Raw genomic sequence first — 20,284 nt, forward strand, 5'->3', positions numbered from 1 at the left:
CCTATCGCCAAAACATACAAGACACACATCATGATCCAGAAAAGACCTCCACCAAGCCATTGTGATTCACACCAAAATAATCATAAATATTTTTGAATCGGTTTTTGATATTTTGTAGAACTTGTTGGAATTTTTTTCCCAAGTGCGCTGACCATATTTTGTGGAGTTATACGCACAAATACCGAAAACGCTCCTATCTTGCAATGTTAATGAATCCTTTAAAAAAAAACCTGAATCCAGACTTTGATTCGGCTCACCCCCAGAATGTAATTGTTTATCCCATATCACATTTCCGACAATCGCTGAAAATGTTATCCAAATCCATACAGAAGTTTTCACAATATTTTGGAAGCGAGACGTACTGAACAACGGAATATATTGAATATTCTTTTGAATCCCCTATCACCAAAACATACAAAACACTCATCATGTTACAGAGAAGATCTCCACCAAGCTATTGTGATTCACACCAAAATAATCATAAATGTTTTGGATCAGTTTTTGATATTTTGTAGAACCTGTTGGAAAAAAAATTCTGACCATTTTTTGTGGAGTTATACGCACAGATGCCAAAAATGCTCCTATCTTGCAATGTTTATGAATCCTTTAGAAAATCCAGACTTTGATCCGGATCACCCCCAAAATGCAATTGTTTCTCCCATATCCCATTTCCAACAATCGCTCAAAATTTCATTCAAATCCATAAAGAAGTTTTCACGATATTTTGAACACAAACAAACAGCAAAAACATAACGTCTGTGCTGTGCTTGGCAGACGTAATTAAGTAGTGGTGGGCAAAACCGATCATTCCAGTTCATTCACTCTTCAAAAAAGATCCGTTCATTTTGTTAATTTCGTTCATTCGGTCAATTGGTCGTTAGCCTGTGATCTCTTCCCTGTGCATAGACCTGATCAGACGTGTCGAGTCAGTCCGTTCACTCATGTTCACGTTCGTTACCACTCAACAGCACAACAATAGTAGGAATAACAAACAATATAAGGTTTTCAATGGTTTTTACTCTTTCCAGTCAGAAAGACTCTCTCGGTCTCGGTCTTTCAGTGAGCTAACCCCACCCACAGAGCGAGGCGCGCCGATGGGATAAGACAGGCAAGCACACATAAAGTCCCAACCTGCAAAAGGAACGGTGAACTGACTCTCCAGCCAATCAAAAAAAGCATTTGCAACTGAACAGACTGAACAGGTATTTTAGGGGCGGTGACCTCGTTCATTCCGTTCACAAAAAAGAACTAGTTCTTTTGACCCATTCGTTCATGACTGACACACCACCATAATTAAGCAAAACTGAAGTAATTGTCATCCATCTGGCTTTTCATGGGATTTAATGTCTTCTCATTATGATGCTGGATTTTAATTCACTATGTCAATAAATATGTAAATATGCAGAAATAACGTTTTATTTTATTTTTTAATAAAACAGACATAACAGAATCTTCAAAGGAATCTTTAATAAGTGACACTGTAGAGTTTCTATTTCTATCAGCAACACAGCACAATATGAACTGTTCTTCATCTGTTCAACTCAAGGAGAAACTTCACCACTGCCCTGACTTCTCTTTCTTCAGTCATCACCTCCATTCTGTCAAAGTTTAGAAAATAAACATGAATTATTCCTAAAATGCATGCACATGCGCCAACCACAAATATTAAGAGAGGAAAACATAGCAGGGATTTTTTGCCCCTTGACTTAAACAACGTACAAGCAAAACAAAGGCTAATATGTACAATGTGTATTATACCTACTTTAATGATACATTTTGGCTCATGTAAAAATAAAGACAAAATAAACGACAGCTGTGCAGCCCACAATCCAGCCAACAATCAGCAGAACCGGAAAGAGTTTGTAGGGCGAAGCTGTCGGGCTCTCGGCTAGAGATAAAAACACAACATAGTGTTAGAGTTTTATGTCGAGGGTGGGGGGGGATGTAAATATTGATGTGAGTGTCAAGTGTTGTGAGTCGCCATGCTGCTTTCTTACCTCTCTTGGCATCGCTCTCCACTATCATCCTGCTGTACTGAGCATATGGCCACATTTGGGAAGGGTTGACGTTGGCATCCTGCATACTGAAGCCAAATCAAATTACTCCACTCGTCCACATACATACTTTAGTTAGCCATTTCTACAAATACTCTACAAACCTCATGTTTTCTCACTCGCTCTTTTTGGACTCATTTCCGTTCCGTTTTTTTTCCTCAGTGGATTTGTGCATGGCTGTGCATGGCCTCATTGGCTGTTTTTCCCAGGGGATCAACTCCAGCTGAGACGACCCACTCAGTCTCCAGTGGGTACACATGTTTTTTTTAAAGGGGACCTATTATGTCTTTTCCACTTTTCTGACCTATAAATGTAGTTAGAATGTTGTATTATCATGAGAAACAATCAACAACTCTGGTTTTTGTGATGTCACATAGGCAGGCCTCTTTATATGGGAGTGCGCTGTAGGCCAGATACGCAGTCTGCCCTCCCCCAAGCTCTGTTTCTGTGTTTTCATTGCTAGCAATGGCTCCCAGGAAATGAAAGCTACATTTGTATACAATTCTTAACAACGCCACCATCGGGCACAAGTGGTTGGAGTTGCTGATTCCTTACCAGCAAAAGACAAAGATTTTCATCTGTCAACAGCATTTCACACTGGACTGTTTGGTGAACATGGGCCAGTACGCAGATGGACTAGCCAACAAGCTTACCAAAGCCGTTCCAGCATTACTCGGTCATGTGTAAGAGTCAGAAGAGTAAGCAGTAAGTAACAATTTATCAGTGTCCTAACTATGTTTAAAGTCCTGGAACTAAAGTGGTAGTCTGTGTAGTATTATAGAGTGTGCATACAGTGAGCGGAGTGCAAATTCCAAGCTCACCAACTCTGGAGTTGCTAGCAGTCTTTTCCCACCACAATCAGTGGGTCTACCCACGTTTTTTCTTGTAGTCCCGCAAAAAACATGTAATGACCACATTACACGTTACTGATACTGTAGAAAACGCTAAAATGCTAAATCTACGTACCATTGAGGGACGTATTGAAGTAACATTTTTTCTTGAGAAACTTCGGACTGTCCAGTCTCTACGTCCAGATCGGATTCGGGATCCAACACATATGGCTGTATGTTAAAAAGAGGACATTTTAAAAAGATACATGGCTGTTTATTATCAACTCCTATACTGTTTAATAACTATTATAAAGTTAGCGGCTAGTGGCCTAACACCGGAAGTCCTTCTATAAGCACTTGGGAGAGTGACGAACCACAGCGGAGTGGCCGTGATCTTGGGTCGAATAAATTCAAACAGATGTCTTCGAGGGAAGCACGAAATCCAAATAAGTAGGTGGAATAGGTGCAGATTCTGGAAGATCTAGAAAGCTTTCTGTGCTGGTTATGGTGTGTAGCTGCTTTAAAGGAGTCCATAACTCAATATAAGGGGACGAAAAATGGGCATTAAGCTTCAAGACAAAAGGAAACTTGTTTTTGTGGACTTATATAAAAAAAATATATATATGCGAGTTTCTTATAGACACTAACGGACATGTTTTAATTTAATAACAGTAGCCTTCAAGTTATTTCCTTTAAACTTAAAAAGCCAAAAACTTACCACTTCCACACGGATAGGGAGGATAACTATTAACAGTTATTTAACCTTTAACATGAACATGAATCAAACGTAATAATTTTTTCTGGGTACATGATACCATACAGCATCCATATCAAACTTGCGCGGGCCGCACTAACATTAATCTTTCATATCAAGGCGGGGGCCTCAAACTAGTGTCCTGCGGGCCACATTTGGCCCGTGAGCCACGTGTTTGAGACCCCCGCTTTAATGCTTGTTTTCAATAAATTGACTCAAAATGTTTTGGTCTCACTCCCATTTCTTCTATCTGTGTTTTAACGATTTTCCAATAGCTTAATATTTAAGGACAAAAAACACAATTTCATGGGGACAAGATAAGATAACATAACATAATGCATACCAACATATGTGATAATACAATTCCCCCCCCCCAACACCACAGTTGTGTGGGAAACATGGAGACGAGCTGCACCTTTGAGGTACCGTAACACCAATACAGATGAGTGTTTTGGTAGCAGGGTGAAAACTGTCATTTAGTGAGGAAGATCAGGCGGTTGAGTGGATGAACGGAACAAGAACAAGGAGCGGAGTGGAAAAGAGACAATGCTTGTTGTATAATTGGGCAAACACCTGACAGCTCAACCCCTGCGCCTTTCTCTCCAGTGTCTCTCATCCTAATTGGATTCTCCACTCAATATCTCCTGCTAATTGTGCTTCCACAACACAAGAACAACCCAGTTGTACAACCCAGATAGCTCCACGGCTCCCTGTCAACATAGTCACGTACATTAGAGTTGCCTTCATGGAGTTCCCACACAGCAATGGTTCAATGTGGTCTAGCCTGTGAGGGTCAGGCATGGTTAAAAATGTCAACCTAAAAGCTGAATGGTACAGATATGAAAGATCTTGGTGTTCCCTATGAACTTTGGGAAAATACTCAAAAGTTGAACTCATTTTAGAAAAAGAACATTATAGAAACGGTAAAATATGGTGGTGGTAGTGTGATGGTCTGGGGCTGTTTTGCTGCTTCTGGACCTGGAAGATTTCCTGTAATAAATGGAAGTATGAATTCTGCTGTCTTGCAAAAAATCCAACAAGATTGTTGTGTTTCTAATCATTAGTTCCAGGATTTTTATATTGTGGGTATTTATATTGTATTTCATTGTCTTAAATGCATGTCTTAACCGTAAATGTAAATTGCAGCTGCAGGGGGGGGGGGGTCTTAACTGTAAATGTAAATTGTAGATGCGGGGTGAATAATAATTACCAATTATGCATATCACTCCTGAATATAAATGTGTAAGTGTATTTGTTTTTTTAAAGGGCTTTAAATGTTTTTTTACATATTTTTCCAATTAATATATATTAATATATATGAAAAAAATATTTTTCTAATTAATATATATATTATTTCTTCTAATTCCTGTATATCTTGTAAATGTTTGGACAATAAAACTTTTTTAAAAGCATTTTTAAATTGTATTTAATTGTATTACAAATTACATGCAATTTTATGGTGCACTGTTGTGGATATCTAAAACTGAATAAACTATTTTTAATATGGATAGAGCAGTGCGACACTACCCGCTGCTGCCACCTAGTGGTGAAAAGTCAATCAATCATTTTTATCATAAAGGTCCAGTATTGAGTATAGTGCATACATATGTAGTAGTGCATGACATATTATTATACCATTGATTCTATTACATTTTGTCATGTATTGAAATACATGTGTATGTATTTTTGTGACGTATTATATATATTTATGATTAGAAAATAGTGCTGTGACTAAGACTTATCAGCTCTGGACATGAGATGTTTTCTGGTGTTCTTCTCAGGCCTGAACAGGATCAAGTAGCACTTTGGTGCAAAGATACATCCCAGCAAGCCATAGCTGGAGGCTAAGATGGCAAACACCTCCGTGACCGTGGAGTACTTTCCTGGGGAACTAATGTAGGCGGGAATGAAAGCCACCCACACGGCACAGAAGATCAGCATGCTGAAGGTGATGAGGCGGGCCTCGTTGAAATTGTCCGGGAGTTTCCTGGCCAGGAATGCCAGCAGGAGGCAGAGACAGGCCAACAGGCCGATGTAGCCCAGGACGGAGCCGAAAGCCACGTGGGAGCCCTCGTTGCACAGGAGAATGACCATGGCGCTCTCGCGAGGAATCAGCTTGTGTGGGGTGGGAGGGGCCACAATGAGCCACGCGGTGCAGATGACCACCTGTCCAAAGGTACATTTGTATGAAAGAAAAGCTCAATGCATGGACCCTCACAACTATGATGGATGTCTGACTGGACTTTCTGTTTGAGGAATAACAGAGAAAAGAATTGTAAGGGTCTCATTCCATTATTCTAAAACACGGAAATACTGTGATATGAATATTTCATTTCTTGATTATCAGGCAAAATTATGGACCTATTAGGTCAGGTGGTGGGCGGGGTGAGGAAGGGTTAGACTTCTAACTCAACTGCTGTTTTGCTGCCACTTTATCAATAAAAGCTTGTCTGAAGCAAGACAAATGTTTCTCTGAGATTATGACTTATTATAAATGTATGACTTTATTCTTGCAACATTACTATTTTTTCTCATAGATTTATGATTTTACTCTCGTAATAGTTAGAGGTTTTTCCTCATAAATGCATTCTCATTAATGTTTGACTTTACTCTCATAACATTTTTTTCAACTTATGGTTTTATTCTCATGAATCCATTACTTTATTCTTGTAATATTAGAAATTATATATTATTCGTCATATTTTTTCTCATAGATAACCTCATTCTCATAATATTACTCGTTCTTTTTTCATAGATTTATGACTTTATTGTTGTACATTTATTACTTTATTCTTGTAATATTTTGACTTTTTTCCTTGTTAATTTAGTCTCATAAATTTATGACTTTATTTTCAAAGTATTAAGTAAGTTTTTTTTTACTCCTAGATATATGATTTTACTCTCACAAATTCATGATTTTAGTCTTGCAATATTATGAGTTTTTTTTAGATAGATTTATGACTTTATTGTCAAAATCTCAGATTTCTTATTTTCAATGTGGCTCTAATACTCCATCGCAATACGATGCAAAAATGACTTTATTTTTCTTTATAATAGTAAGACATACATATTTGTCTTTTTTTCTGTAAATATACGACTTTTTCTCCATTTCTGATCTTTTTAAAATGTTGTAACTATTTTAACTTTCTTCTTGTTAATTTTCATCTCACAATTGTTATTATTATTATTGTTGTGCTACTTTATTGGTAGCACTATTTAAAAATGTATTTTCTTTTTCATATTTTTGTCACGATGTGGGCGTCACCCCCTCGTGACTGCTCTCTTAAGTTTCCTTCTTTGCCTCTGTTCCAGTTTTCATGCCCTTATTTTGGTAACCACTTCCTTTGTTGTTCTCTTCCGTTTTCCTTACCCCTGCTCTTTTCACACACCTGCTTCTAATTTCATTATCCCTATTTAGTTCAGGTGCGTGCTCTTTCTGTTGTGGTTTCACTGCGAATTGTCCTTGCGTTGAAGTGGCTGTTGTGTTTTCCTGCTGCTGCCATTTTGCATTAAACTACCTTTTATTTGCACTTTTGGTCCTGCTCTCTGCATCCTGGGGTCGCATCGCAACGCCGCCTAGCGCGATCGTGACAATTTTCATTTTATGCTTGTCGTATTTTTTCCTCACAATAACACATAAGTCACATAAACCTCACACATAATTCATAATTACATTTTTTTCCCACCAGATTACAATTTTTTTATCTTTGTATTTTGACTTTATTCTAAATTACTGCCTAAATTACATTTTTTTTTTAGGGCCAATAAAAAACAGCTATGTGCCACAGCTAGGTCGCCCACTTTTTAAGTGTTTTAAGTGCCTACTTTGCCTCTTGCTTTCTCTGAATGTTCTGAACTCCTGTTGCAATGCCAATGCCATATGAATGATGCCTGCAGGTTTTTCTGGTCACATAAAGGTTCTAAAAAGGCGGTGACAATTTTACGGTCTAATTGAGAGTTCTCTACTAGAGTACTGAGTCTCCACTGTGGTACAAACCAACGTGCATAAGACAAGACTAGCGTAGCATGTAGTCGTCCTCACCTGCACAAGAGTGCAAAAACCAATAATGGCTTTTTGCCTGGCAGGCCCAAACCACCTCATGACTCTGCTACCAGGGAGCGACGCCTTGAAAGCCATCAGCACCACTATCGTCTTCCCCAGTATGCAGGAGATGCAGAGGACGAAGGTGATGCCGAAGGCCGTCTGTCGCAGCATGCAGGACCACTCGGAGGGCCGGCCAATGAAAGTCAGAGAGCAAAGGAAACACAAAGTCAAGGAGAAGAGCAGCAGGAAGCTCAGCTCCGAGTTGTTGGCCCTGACGATGGGTGTAGTTCTGTGGTAGGAGAAGATGAAGACCACGACGCCGGTGCAGAAAGCGCCAATGAGGGATATGGCCGTCAGGGTGATGCCCATGGTGTCACTGAAAGAAAGGAACTCCACCTGCTTGGGGACACAGGCGGTCCTCTCGCCATTGGACCAGAATTCAGGCGAGCAGCGTGCACACTCTATGGCATCTAGCAAGCAGAAATAAAAGCGTGACATATTTTTGATGTCATGTTGATTTTAGCACGCAACTTCCCTCACCGGTCTGATTGCTAATCTCCCCAGCTGTACACACCACACAATCATGGCAGCAGATAGGGAAGTTAGGTCTGATGGCCTTGCGGGTGCCTGGAGGACATATGCTGCTGCATACGGACAGGGGGATCTATGCAACGAGGACAACACAAACTACACTGGTTCCTGCACAGTCACATGACAGATGATTCATTAGATAGATCTGCACAATCTAGTCACAAAATATCAACAATCACGTCAGTTTTGGGTGAATTCTAACGGGTGCCACAAAACGCCTTTGCTCCCCGTTTCCATTGTTGTTTGTAATTAAGTCTGAAAATGTTTGGGACTCCAGCAAACCACAGAGAGAGTCATTATACACAAATGGTCAAAACATGGAACAGTGGTTAACCTTCCCAGGAGTGGACAAATGGCCCCCAAAGCACAGCAACGACTCATCAAAGAGGTCACAAAAGACCTCACAACAACATCCAAAGAACTCTGTGGTCCAACGAGGCAAAATTTTTACTTTTTGGAGGGTGTGTGTCAGAAAAAGACAGTCCAGTTTTTGCCTTTTTACTTGGTCCAGTTTTTGCCTTTTTACTTGGTCCAGCTCCTTCACTCATTTTAGTGACCATAAACTTTAGCGAGGGCTTAAAATCTCGCAATTCGCCGACTAGCTTAGCACTTTGCATCGTTGTTTACGCATGAGCGGTGACCTAAAGGTCAAAATTCAGTTGTCATCTGATTGGTTGTCCTGTATGTCAATCAAGTAACAGGGATGGATGATAGGCTGACATCGTAAGTTCTGCTGCACTTAGAGACGTTGTTTGATTTGATTGGTCGCCCGAAGGGCAACATTCAGTTGTCATCTGAATGGCTGCCCTGTATATCAATCAAGTGACGGCATTGATGCTGGGATGATATTTTTTTAATGTCACGCCGCGATCGACCAGCGATCGACCAGTAGCTCGCGATCGACTTAATGAGCACCCCTGGGGTAGATCATCTTGACTCGGTCATTTTAAAAGTAGCTCGCATGCTGAAAAAGTGTGAGCACCCCTGCCTTAGATTGTGCAGATTGTTGTGTTTGTAAATAGAAGTATAACTGGGAGAATATTGGATTGAAATATTTACTTGGGTCTGGTTGTCGTTCCATACGATATCCTCTTCCTGGATACGGAGCTTTTGCTGTCCGTTTGTGACGCTTTCATCAAACTTTCCAATAGTGACGAAGTCCATCTCTCCGCTGGGACTCAGCTGCCAGTTGACCAGGTCGTACACGGCTGCAGGGTCGCCATTTGCATCAAATTTGATTTCATCCCCAAAGGAGTTGAAGTATTCCACTTGTTTTATGTAATGAAGCAGCTAAAAGTATAAAATGGCATTTGTTACATGATGTAAAACCAAAAGGTCAGATTATTTGGTCAAAATTACCTGCCATGGCTGTATGCTGTGTGCATCTGGACATGCCTGTAAAGAAAAAGGCCCTTTCCCTTCCTCACAGCCATTCATGCTCCTCAATGCAAAGGCTATAGCATACACAGCTTTATAAACATTATAGGAGATCCTCAGCTGGGATACATCCGAATAGATATTTGCCACACTCTTTAGGTCTTCATCTCCAGTGCACGGCGGTTTCGCATCAACGCTTTGCTGAGCACCCAAGCTGCATTGGAAAACTTCTTCCCAGAACGGGATCAGAAAAGGATCCTCACGAGCATCAGGGTCAGAGGGATGCAGACGGAGCAGAAAGTCACGCAGCCCAGGGATGCTTGCTCGGCGTATGGCAAAGCCCATGGATCCCTGCAGGATGGGATGGTACTTTTTGGGGGTGGAGAGGACGGCCGCGGTGCTCCAAGCCTCGCTGGCCAGCCACTGTATCCCAGTCAGGCCCTCCCTGGGAAGAATGGGAAGAAAGATCTTTTTTTTTTAATGCTTACAATGCTGGAGATAATATTTCACACATTTCATACGATAAAACAGTGGTGTCCAAACTGTGGCCTGGGGGCCATTAGCGGCCCACACATGTTTGTTTATTGACCCACGGCACAGCTTAAAATTATAATAACATTTTTTATATTTTTTTAATTATTTAAAAAAAAAGATTAGCAGTAACCTTTCAACAATGAAGTCAAAATATTAAGCAAAAAGATGTAATCTAGCAATAAACATGTTTAATTTTATGAGAAAATAAAGTTGAACTTTTTTTACAAGTTATATAATTATGAAAAACAAAGAAGAAGCTGAATAAAGTTAAAATTTACAAGAAGAAAGTTAGAAAAATAATTGAAATACAAAAAAACATTTTATGAGAATAAAGTCAAAATAATAACTTAGTCGTAATTTAACAGGAAAAATGTTGCAATTTTATAAGAATAGAACACTTCATACGATGAGTAAAATAATGTCATTTTAGTAGCACAGAGAATAAATATTAAAGAAAAACGTCCTGATATTATGAGCAGCAAACTAAGCAAAAATGTTTGGAAACCTTGGAAAAAGAGGCAAAGTTATAATAGTGTGGGAATAAAGTGAAAATATTACAATCATAAGAAGAAAATCTAAAAAAAAATATAAGTGACCAAAGTTGTAATATTTGAAACTACAGCAAAAATGGAAACAAACAAAGCAAAGATCAAAGTTAATACTTTGGGTAAGGACGTTTGATTTTTGCGCAAAGACGATATGCCGATACCGATATGTGTAACATGACATATCTCCTGTGGTGGAATGAACACGTGTGGGTTATACAGCATTTTTTTAAGATCGTCTTTTCATGATCAGGGAAAAAAACTGATACCGATATCAACCGATACTGCATATTTATGCTGATATCCCTAATAATAGGCTTTTTCACCTATATGACGAAGATCTTCTTCTTGAACGTCTTAGCATATCTTCATGTGTTGCTTTCAAAAATATCAAAGTGTCAAAGTCGCATCCTTTCATTTTTCCCTGTGTGGCCCTCGCTTTAAAAGGTTTGGACACCCCTGCTGTACGTATAATATCCTGCCTGAGAGCTTCATCAAAGAGCGCTGCTGCGTCCTGTTCCACCGCAAACACGAGTATCACTCTGGCTCTGGACGAGAGGATTTTGGAAATGATGGAAGAAATTGCAGTCTGCGCCGGATTCTTGGGGATGATTTCATGGAGAGCGACACAAGCGCCTAACTTTCTGACCTGAGAAAACAATACTTATGATAGTGTAGTTGACTGATGATACACAGAGACCTTTACTGGAAAGTATTTTCGCTCACCTCATTAGCAAAGATGTTTGCACCACCACGACCATAAGCATCATCGCCTGCGATCACACCTACCCAAGTCCAGCCAAAATGTTTCACCAGTTGTACAAGCGCATCAACCTAAAATAAACACACTTGCACCGTGAACAAGGCATCCGATATCTGCAGCCGGTGTGTTCATGTTTCAAGCAATAATGGTCATTTCTCTTCTTCTCTCTCAGAAACATTTATACATTGAATGATGAGCCCCCACCTCCCAGCGACACACTATACGTAGGCCAGGGGTGGGCAAACTGCAGCCCGTGGGCCACATCAGGTCCGCCAAGCATCATAACCCCCACCACGGGCATTACCAAATTCTCTTGACATTGAAACTGTTGCATCATGACATTCTGGGCTATTGTGGCAGGGATGAGTCGCCAAAGTAGTCTGATGGAAATTGTAGCGAAACAACACAACATGTCAACACACACGACGGATGTACCCTCTACGCATAATACCCATGCCAAAAAAAAACACACCATATATTCCAGCCACAAAGAATCATGACATTTTGTCGTGTTTGTCACATTTTTATTTGATTCCAAACTATATTGAGGAAATCGTCAGAGAAGTAAACAAGGAGGTGTTAACATACTCTTGATATTAAAGGTTTTATTGTTCATATTGTTCCTGCAACTGGACTACCCAGCATGCCTTGCGGGCATTTGGAAATAATAGTTTTAAGTTATGCGTTTTAGCGAATAGTTGTAGTTTGGTGATGCGTTAACTTGCTGTGGATGTGTTGTCGTTTTGTTGCACCGTGAGCAAAAACTAAATAGTAGAACTGAATAGTAGTGATGTGCGGATCGATACTAGGGTCTTGATACTTCCGATATCAGGTCTTCATGTTCTAAAATTGATTCTAAAATCAAATACTTTTGATACTTCAGCCGTTAACGTTCTTAAAGTAGTTTTAAAATACTATATCATTCATTTGAATGGTTTTACTTCTTTGCTTATTTTCTTTTTTATTGTTCATTCATTCATTCATTTTCTACCGCTTATCCTCACGATCCAATTTTCACATATTTTATCTGTGATTGGCTGGCGACCAGTCCAGGGTGTACCCCGCCCTCGCCCAAAGTCAGCTGGGGTAGGCTCCAGCTACCTCTTGTCCTCTGTTGTTCTCTTGTTGTAGATTACCTTGGCTATATTGTAAAATAAAGAATGTGGACATAGAATGTGTAGCATAGGATGTGAATGAGCATTAGGCGATGCTGTTTTGTGTTAAAATTTGGCCTTTTTTTTTTTGTCCAAAAATTTCCAGCATAAATTTCAAGCATAAAAATGGCTAAATGAACTAAAATATAAGCCATTAAAAAGTTGACTGAAGTTGTCAGTGTTCAGTGCAGGTTTAAATTCCAGTATCTCACAGCATGTACAGTAATAATAACAATAACAACACAAACCACTGTTGCAGCCATAATCCACAACAATGCTGGAACACCAACATCACTTCCTGTTTGCCACCCAATCAGCTCCCCTCATAGCACTGGTTTATTTATGATTTAAATGACTTATTTTCTCTGATCACACCTACTATATTTGTATATTAAATGTAAGGGTGACTATATGGGTGTTATTTCATAAATACAGGGCTCTAATAATGTAAAAACTGTTGATATTTTTAAAAGAAGATTAAAGACGCTCCTTTTTAATCAGGCTTTTAACTAATATTGTTAAGCTTTTATTATGTTTTCATCCTTTTAGTCCTATTTTATGTTCTTATTCTTCACCTTTTTAACTTCAGTGTTTTGTTTTTATCTTGTTAGTCCTATTTTATGCTCTTAATCTTCAGTTTTTAACTCCAGTGTTATGTTTTATCTTTTAGTCCTATTTTATGGTCTTAGTCTTTAGCTCCAACTCCAGTGTTTCCTCAGGGGGGTCCTCCACACTGGGGGCTGTTTGGGTATGCTGAGGGGGTGCCATCCTTGGGTCCCTTCGACACAGCCGGCTGGGGGGTTCCTCCCTTTAATGTGGGGGTCCGCCCGTCTAACGGAGTCGGAGGGCCCGGGTGCTGGTCCTCCGATGGCACGGCCTGCAGCTTCTCCCAGTGTGGACGGCCCCAAAGGTGGCGTTTCCTTGTTCCTCAGTACCATGCCATGTCTCCCTACTGTGGGTGATTGTGTGCTTGCGTGTGTGTGTGTGTGGGTGGATGGGTGTGTGTGTGTGTGTGGGTCTAGTATGGAGGGTGGGAAGGAGGGGCTTTCTTTTTTCTTCATTGTTTTCCTTTTTAATTGTGGTAATTGTTTTAATTCTGGAAAGCACTTTGTGTTGCATCTCCTTGCAGGAAAAGTGCTCTACAAATAAAGTTGATTTGATTTGATTTGATTAAAAAAAAAACATTTTCTATGCTACAAGTACTCAAATACTTTAATTTAATTAATTAATTAATTAATATTGATTTTAAAAAAAGGGGATGACTGTACCTTTCTTTTGCCCGCAGAGAGCCAAATAAAGTTGAATGACTTTGCTGCACTCACCTGGAAGAAGTCGCTGGGCATGGTCCGTAAGAAAGCAGGAAAGTCTTTTTTGTCACTAAGGCAAGCACAGCTAGAAAAGTAGCTAACCTGAATGAGAAAACACACACACAAATACACAAACACACACACAAATTATGCCAGAAAGAACGAAAGGAGTTGTACTGGTGATGGTGGCTCTGTATTCATTTAGTACTTTTAATTTGATGTTGTTCCTGTCATAGTTTTATAAAGTTTAGATAGCGCGCTGCTAATGATATTTACATCCATTGCCGTCTTCAGCTATGGGTCACACGGACACAAGCCCCCAAATAGCTGTCCTCGGCTATGCCTGTCATCAACTAGCAACTTGTAACACATTGTATTAAAAGTTAAATCAAGAAATCAGAGGAGAGAAACCTCGCATTAAAAAAAACACTGGCATGCCAAGGTAAAGCTGAAAAAATAACTTGAAAAAAAATACCATCAATGCTTCAGTAACTTCTTGTTTCTCTCCGGCAGGCAATGTAATCCATGAAAACGACAGTAGATTAAAAAAAATCCTGGTCTGCCGGGGTTTTGTGAAGCTAAAATTAGCAATGGAAATTAAATTTCTGCACAATATTTGCTCCCACTTGAAGCGCCACCGTAACCGCTGCATTTCCTCAAACTACGGTGTGGGCCGAGGGTCAATTGCGCATCAAAAAAATAGTGCCGTTAAAGGGAACTTTCATTATAATGGATTAGCTTTGACATCCCTAGTATCGTGACAATAAAAGGCATTTTTCATTCTAATTCTCTTATTTCTATTTCAAAAGGAAAGTGTACATTTGTATTTGAACGTCGTTTCTATTTAAATTGTTGCACACTTTTGGCAATAAAGCAGTCCAAAATTAACCAGCACATCCTACCCCACCATTATATGGTCTCACCTGAGGCACATGGAAGACTCCCAAGAAGCGGGCCACTACCAGAGACTGGGTGGAGCCCCCGTCCCCGATCACAGCAGGTACGGCCCCTCTGCAGCTGCTTTGATGCGCCCCATTTTCAGCCACTGATGTGTTCTCACTGGCCATCAGCTCCATTGCAGCTTTGAGAGCCTGGTGAGGGGTACTGCACGAATCATAGATCTTATATCCCAAAGTGACATTTGGAAGGAGTCTGCCCTCCCTGTTAATCTCCTCGATGGCAAAAATCATGGTCTGCATCCAGCGGAATGTCCGGAAGTTGAATCTGGGGTCAAAAAACGATTCAGGCAAACATAAATGTCATTGGTTTCACATCATCACATGATTACCTGCTGCACTGTGTGGGTGGGGGCTTGAGGGTAAAGGTCAGATGAGGCTCCATAACCATATCGTGAAGGGAGAAGAGTCCCCCCAAGACAATGTCCCCCTTTTTCTCCAGCGCCGGCAGGGTCATAGAACCTGGCATGACGTCACAATGTTGCTCCTGGTTTTGGTGGGATTGGTGGGGCAACAATATCACCCCCCATAGGATGCTCCATAGTATAAGTTCTGTCCTCCAACAGGATAGACTGGTCTTCATCCATACCTGCAACATATCGTCTTGAAAAGTCTTCATAACAAATAAAATGTTTGCCAAAAACTAGACTATATATCAAAGACTGTAACAAAATCTTCAGTGGAAACCTCCCACAGTGCCAAAGTGTGATGTTTCACCAGTCTGAAGCCTTTATAGCTTAATATACACTGACTAGCCCCCTGTCACATATCATCAATGTCAAATTCAGCAGATTTCCCCTGAGTCGATGATCGATGGAAAAGGAAACCTCTGCTGCAAAGTAAACAACAACCATAACAAGGAAACACTTTGACCAAACGGAGAAGAGACATTAGCGGTGTCATGTCGCCATGTCATGCCTGAGCGGGTCTAACTCAACCTTCAGTGATCGGAAGAGACAGGTGGACACACACGCGGCACACATGCATGCATGCACGTGCAAGTCCATGTTAGCATGAGGATGGAGGTGCAATCAGAGCGTCCTTGGGAAGCACACGCAAATCAAATAGTGTAGTAAAGTAGCCAAAACCATAAATTAGACACACAAATTAGACACACTAATCTTGAGGCGGGCGGCACGGTGGTCTAGGGGTTAGCGCACAGACCTCACAGCTAGGAGACCAGGGTTCAATTCCACCCTCGGGCATCTCTGTGTGGAGTTTGCATGTTCTCCCCGTGCATGCGTGGGTTTTCTCCGGGTACTCCGGTTTCCTCCCACATTCCAAAAACATGCTAGGTTAATTGGCGACTCCAAATTGTCCATAGGTATGAATGTGAGTGTGAATGGTTGTTTGTCTATATGTGCCCTGTGATTGGCTGGCGACCAGTCTAGGGTGTACCCCGCCTTACGCCCGAAGACAGCTGGGATAGGCTCCAGCACCCCCCGCGACCCTCGTGAGGAAAAGCGGAAGAAAATGAATGAATGAATGAATCTTGAGGCGACCATTTTGGTATACCGACAGAAGTAATGGGACACACACCTTCCAAATGGTTCAACTTATAGTATTTCGCCAAAGGTCTTGGAGATCATCAAGATGTTTTCTGGCCAAATTGAGACAAGCCTTAATGTTGTTTTTGCTCAGCAGTGGTTTTGGTCTTGGAACTCTGCCATGCAGGCCGTTTTTGCCCAGTTTCTTTCTTATAGTGGAGTCACGAACACTGAACTTAACTGACGCAAGTGAGGCCTGCAGTTATTTGCATGTTATTGTGGGGTCTTTTGTGACCTCTTGTTATTGTGGGGTCTTTTGTGACCTCTTAGATGAATTGCTGTTGCTCTCTTGGGGTCATTTTGGTTGGCTGGCCGCTCCTGGGAAGGTTCACCGCTGTTCCTTGTTTTTCGCCATTTGTGGATAATGGCTCTCACTGTGGTTGGCTGGAGTCCCAAAGCTTTAGAACCTTTCCCACACTGATAGATCTCATTTATTCCTGAATTTCTTTAGATCTCTGCATGATGCGTAGCTTTAGAGGATCTTTTGGTGTACTTCACTTTGTCAGACAGGTCCTATTTCAGTGATTTCTCAATTGAGAAGAGGTGTGACAGTAACTAGACAAAATTGAACTCAGGTGTAATAAACCACAGAACATCAGGGGAGGTCTGCTTCTTATTGTTGGTCAGACATGTGGTTGATCGGCAGATTAAAAGGGCATTGTTCATATTTGATGTCATCTATTTATTCTTCACAGTATCATTTATTATTTATTATTATATGGGAGCCAGGCAACAACATTTCGTTGGCAATTATCTGTCTGTCTGTCTGTCTGTCTGTCTGTCTGTCCGTCCGTCCGTCCGTCCGTCCATCCATCCATCCATCCATCTATCTATCTATCTATCTATCTATCTATCTATCTATCTATCTATCTATCTATCTATCTATCTATCTATCTATCTATCTATCTATCGATCTATCGATCTATCGATCTATCGATCTATCGATCTATCGATCCGTCCGTCCATCCATCCATCCATCCATCCATCCATCCATCCATCCATCCATCCATCCATCCATCCATCCATCCATCCATCCATCCATCCATCTATCTATCTATCTATCTATCTATCTATCTATCTATCTATCTATCTATCTATCTATCTATCTATCTATCTATCCATCTATCCATCTATCCATCTATCCATCTATCCATCTATCCATCTATCCATCTATCCATCTATCTATCTGCGTCCGTCCGTCCATCCATCCATCCATCCATCCATCTATCTATCGTACATCCACAGGTGGAACCGCCATCCGAAAAAGCTCGGCTTAAATGCAGAGTGGAAAACGTGACAATTTTTATAGAACCAGGAAGACAAATTACTACAAGTACTTTTGTTTTCATTCATTGTCATCCTTTTGATCAAGGTAGACCTGGAGTCTGTCCAAGCTGAGGTATGGTACACCCTGGACAGGCAGGGTAAAAGGTGTAAAAACATCATGCAAAATAATGTCTAATCATCTTCATTCATTTGGACTTTACTGTAACTTTAGGTACAGTTGCATAATCCCTGACAATAATTCTGCCTTTAGAAGATAATAATGCTGAGTTATGATTGACACTGGAGTGGATACAGTCCTAGCATGTCCAGCATGCACAAACACAACTGTGATTGTTGTCTACGAAGAGATTACAGGGATCAGATGTGGGATTGCCTTGGGATCGGGATGTTTTGAATTCGAATCAGCCAGTCAGCGGCAACAACAATCAGCTGGACCGGACCACCACACACTTGGGAGGCACTTAAATGTGTTATTGTGTCTGTGGAGTCACAACAGACCTGCCAGTTGACTTTACTCCCAGCAGGCCGAGGGGCAGACGGGCAAGCAAAGACAAGGAAGAGTTTCCAATGAGATTGAGGCGAGCCCGAGGCTGGGATTTGCGGGCTCATCTGGTGTGGTGGGGGGAAATTAATTATTTTTAGGTTTTAATGAAAGGCCTGCTCACCTCGTTCTAAACAAGAACTAATTGGCTGGCTTGGGTTTTTCCAATAACAACTTGCATATAATCTTATAAATAATCTCATAAAAAGGAAAGCGTATGTTTACAGTGAATGTTCATGTAAATGTATGTATTTTTATTTAGTTGTATCCCTCATAGAAGTCATCAAATAAGGCAAATGTCTTTAAAACTATTTAAGTACATTGGTTGTGTAACGGGCGGCACGGCGGTCTAGTGGTTAGCGCGCAGACCTCACAGCTAGGAGACCAGGGTTCAATTCCACCCTCGGGCATCTCTGTGTGGAGTTTGCATGTTCTCCCCGTGCATGCGTGGGTTTTCTCCGGGTACTCCGGTTTCCTCCCACATTCCAAAAACATGCTAGGTTAATTGGCCACTCCAAATTGTCCATAGGTATGAATGTGAGTGTGAATGGTTGTTTGTCTATATGTGCCCTGTGATTGGCTGGCGACCAGTCCAGGGTGTACCCCGCCTCTCGCCCGAAGACAGCTGGGATAGGCTCCAGCACCCCTGCGACCCTCGTGAGGAAAAAGCGGTAGAAAATGAATGAATGAATGAATGGTTGTGTAACAAACGGAACAAAATGTATGTATTTTAGATATTCAGTCAAGAGGAAATCAGTGATAATCCATCCATCCATCTTGCATGCTGCTTCTTCTCATTCAGGTTAAGGTCAATCACATCCAACATAATGTACAAATACAGTCACACCTGTGGACCCTTTAGAGCAGGGGTGCCCAAATTTCCCAAGGTGAGGGTAAGATGTAGATGGATCGGTAAATTGAGAGCTTTGCTTTCGGCTGAGCTCCCTTTTCTCCACCACAGACCGATGCTGACGCCCCATCACTGCAGACGCCCCAGGCCATGGGCTTTGGGAGATACTTCAGCTTCTACGCAGTGAGCACGGCCAGATGAAGTGGGTCGTCATCTGCCTGGGGAGGTGTTCAGAACACGTCTGACTGGTAAGAGGCCTCAAGGAAGACCCATCACAGGTTGGAGAGACTATGTCTATGGATTCGCCAGGGGGAGCTGGACGAAGTAGCCAATGAGAAGGACACCTTCCTTGCTTAGGCTGCTACCCCCACAACTCGCCTCCGGATAAGTGGAAGAAGATGGAAGGATGGTGTCCACGTTTTCTCCACTGTGGGAAGCATACAAAATCAAAGGATGCTGGGGGGCCATTTTGATATAAAAGGCCAAAAAATACATATATTGTATTTAAAGTCAAGCCTTTGTCTTACGATATATATTTAATCCGATATGAATTATATTTAAATGCATCTAGGTTTTAACCTATTTAATAAAATTTTGACACAGAATAAAAAGGGGGAAAAACTCTTTCTGATTTATTACAATAATAATTTATTACAATAATAATAATAATAATAATAATAATAATAATAATAATAATAATAATAATAATAATAATAATAAATAATAATAAAAAATACAAATAAATACTAAATAAATTCTTTGTCTGAATGATTCCCAGTGCATGGTTGTGTTGGCTTTATCCTTTCAGTCATGAGCGTGAGCCACTTCTGTAAGCCCCGCCCCCTTCAATTGTTTCAGCCAATCAGCTTTCTGTCTGCTGTTGCCGTCTCCTCTGCAGGTTAGTTCTGCATTTCATGTTTATCACATCCTTAAAGGCAGCTATGCTTAACTGGTGGGTAGAGCCACGGACCAATTATTGGTTAAATAGTCCAAAATATGTCATATAAAACAGATGGATTACTTATTTTGACGTATAATTTGACAATATTTGTTCGTCCTCCCTTTTATATACTCTCATATACTCTCATATATTCCTTTCCGGGTTTATTTTAGCACATTTCACAAATCCATATAGTTTAACAAAATGAG

The 20,284-nt window shown here is 40.8% G+C and overlaps 1 protein-coding gene across 3 annotated transcripts; it reads right to left on the minus strand.

Annotated features, from left to right (window-relative positions):
* Positions 1 to 5,009: 5,009 nt before the first annotated feature.
* LOC131134324 (extracellular calcium-sensing receptor-like) lies at positions 5,010 to 14,585 on the minus strand. 3 transcript variants are annotated; one of them, XM_058079462.1, is made up of 9 exons: positions 14,430 to 14,585; positions 13,970 to 14,056; positions 11,457 to 11,564; positions 11,213 to 11,379; positions 9,634 to 10,096; positions 9,334 to 9,564; positions 8,224 to 8,347; positions 7,681 to 8,153; positions 5,010 to 5,804 (listed from the first exon to the last, which is right to left on the minus strand). In XM_058079462.1, exons 1-9 carry the CDS (start codon positions 14,430 to 14,432, stop codon positions 5,370 to 5,372), a joined length of 2,091 nt encoding a protein of 696 aa, XP_057935445.1. In that variant the 5' UTR covers positions 14,433 to 14,585; the 3' UTR covers positions 5,010 to 5,369. The 3 variants fall into 3 exon arrangements, with proteins under 3 accessions (XP_057935445.1, XP_057935447.1, XP_057935446.1); XM_058079464.1 differs by lacking the exon at positions 14,430 to 14,585 and adding an exon at positions 14,163 to 14,257; XM_058079463.1 differs by lacking the exon at positions 14,430 to 14,585 and adding an exon at positions 14,231 to 14,235.
* Between the last annotated feature and the right edge of the window lie 5,699 nt (positions 14,586 to 20,284).

The sequence above is a fragment of the Doryrhamphus excisus genome, chromosome 8, assembly GCF_030265055.1.
Source record: "Doryrhamphus excisus isolate RoL2022-K1 chromosome 8, RoL_Dexc_1.0, whole genome shotgun sequence".
Lineage (NCBI taxonomy): Eukaryota > Metazoa > Chordata > Actinopteri > Syngnathiformes > Syngnathidae > Doryrhamphus > Doryrhamphus excisus.